At 53.3% G+C, this 1,185-nt stretch overlaps 1 protein-coding gene across 1 annotated transcript in view; it reads right to left on the minus strand.

Annotated features, from left to right (window-relative positions):
* LOC119589352 (neuroligin-1-like) overlaps positions 1 to 1,179 on the minus strand; it is a 158,891-nt gene extending 157,712 nt beyond the window's left edge. Inside the window, exons 1-2 of the mRNA XM_037937972.1 lie at positions 828 to 1,179; positions 162 to 311 (exon numbers count right to left, since the gene is read on the minus strand). Of these exons, the coding sequence (XP_037793900.1) occupies positions 162 to 311; positions 828 to 927 (250 nt within the window). The 5' untranslated portion in view covers positions 928 to 1,179. The remainder of the gene's footprint in view (positions 1 to 161; positions 312 to 827) is intronic.
* Positions 1,180 to 1,185: the final 6 nt, after the last annotated feature.

Raw genomic sequence — 1,185 nt, forward strand, 5'->3', positions numbered from 1 at the left:
TGAAAGATAGATGAATAAAGTGCTAAGAAAATATTTATAGAAAGGAAGACTGAGATGCAGGACATGATTTAATAATGAATGCCTGAATGCTTTTGTGATTGAATAAATCATTGGATAATAGACACGGAGATAAAACGAAAGGGGAGAATGGGTGGACTCACCGAGCGGGCCGAGGCGGTAGTTGATGGTGACCACGACAACCCTCCCGTAGGCGGCGAGCACGGAGCCGTCGTAGAGCGAGCCCGCGCCCCAGCTGAAGCTCTCGCCGTGGAAGTAGACCAGCACGGGGTACACCTCCGAGCCGGGGATCACTGGGGGATTAGGAGGGTGCTCGGGGAAAGGGGGGGGGGTGCGACATGATAAAGTGGGGAGAGAAAGAGGACAAGAACAGGTGGAACGAGGAGAGAGAAGGGTGGGAGTGGGGGAAGGAAAATAAGATGGGGAAGATAGGAAAAAGGTGGAAGGAAGGGGAGACGAAGCGTACGAGCATAGGAGAAAAGACGAAGGGGAGAGGATAAGATAAATGAATGTAAATGAAGGAGGGAAAGGGAGAGGAGGGAAGAATAGGAGGAGGAATGAAGAAAATAGAATGAAGAAGGTAAGGAAATATGAGGTGGAATAGGTGCGGGTTTGGAGGAAGAGGAGATGGTAGGATGTGACAGGAAGGATAAGGTATAAAGAAGGAAGGATGGAAGAGAGCCAAATCTATTAGCATAATCATCATGTTGGGAAATACTGAAGTTTCATGAAATAGATAAATACACAGGCAGGTGCAAATGCAAACATGAATCATTTCTTTCCCCCCAGGACGTGACCGTTCTCCTTACCCATGATCGGTGTATAGATGTTGAGCGTGAGGCAGTCCTCGCTCTGGTTAGCCAGGGCAGGCGTCACCTGCCGAATGAACTGGGCTCGGGCACGGGGCATGTACGACTCATCGGGCTCGGGCAGGAGCTGCGGGCATACCTGGGGCTGGGTGGTGGCGTCCAGCACGCCTTCCCAAGGCGTGGGCGTGTTGGTCGGTGTGAAGCGGCCCTCTTCGACGGGTGGGCTGGCGTACGGGACGCCTAAGAACACTTCGACGTCTCCGAGAAGGTGCCCCAGGTGGCGGATGAGCCCTTGGACCTGTCCGTACTTGGTGCTGACGATGCGGGTCTTGGCAGCGGCGACCGTTCCCGGGGGCTG

The sequence above is a fragment of the Penaeus monodon genome, chromosome 25 (assembly GCF_015228065.2).
Source record: "Penaeus monodon isolate SGIC_2016 chromosome 25, NSTDA_Pmon_1, whole genome shotgun sequence".
NCBI classification, from domain to species: domain Eukaryota; kingdom Metazoa; phylum Arthropoda; class Malacostraca; order Decapoda; family Penaeidae; genus Penaeus; species Penaeus monodon.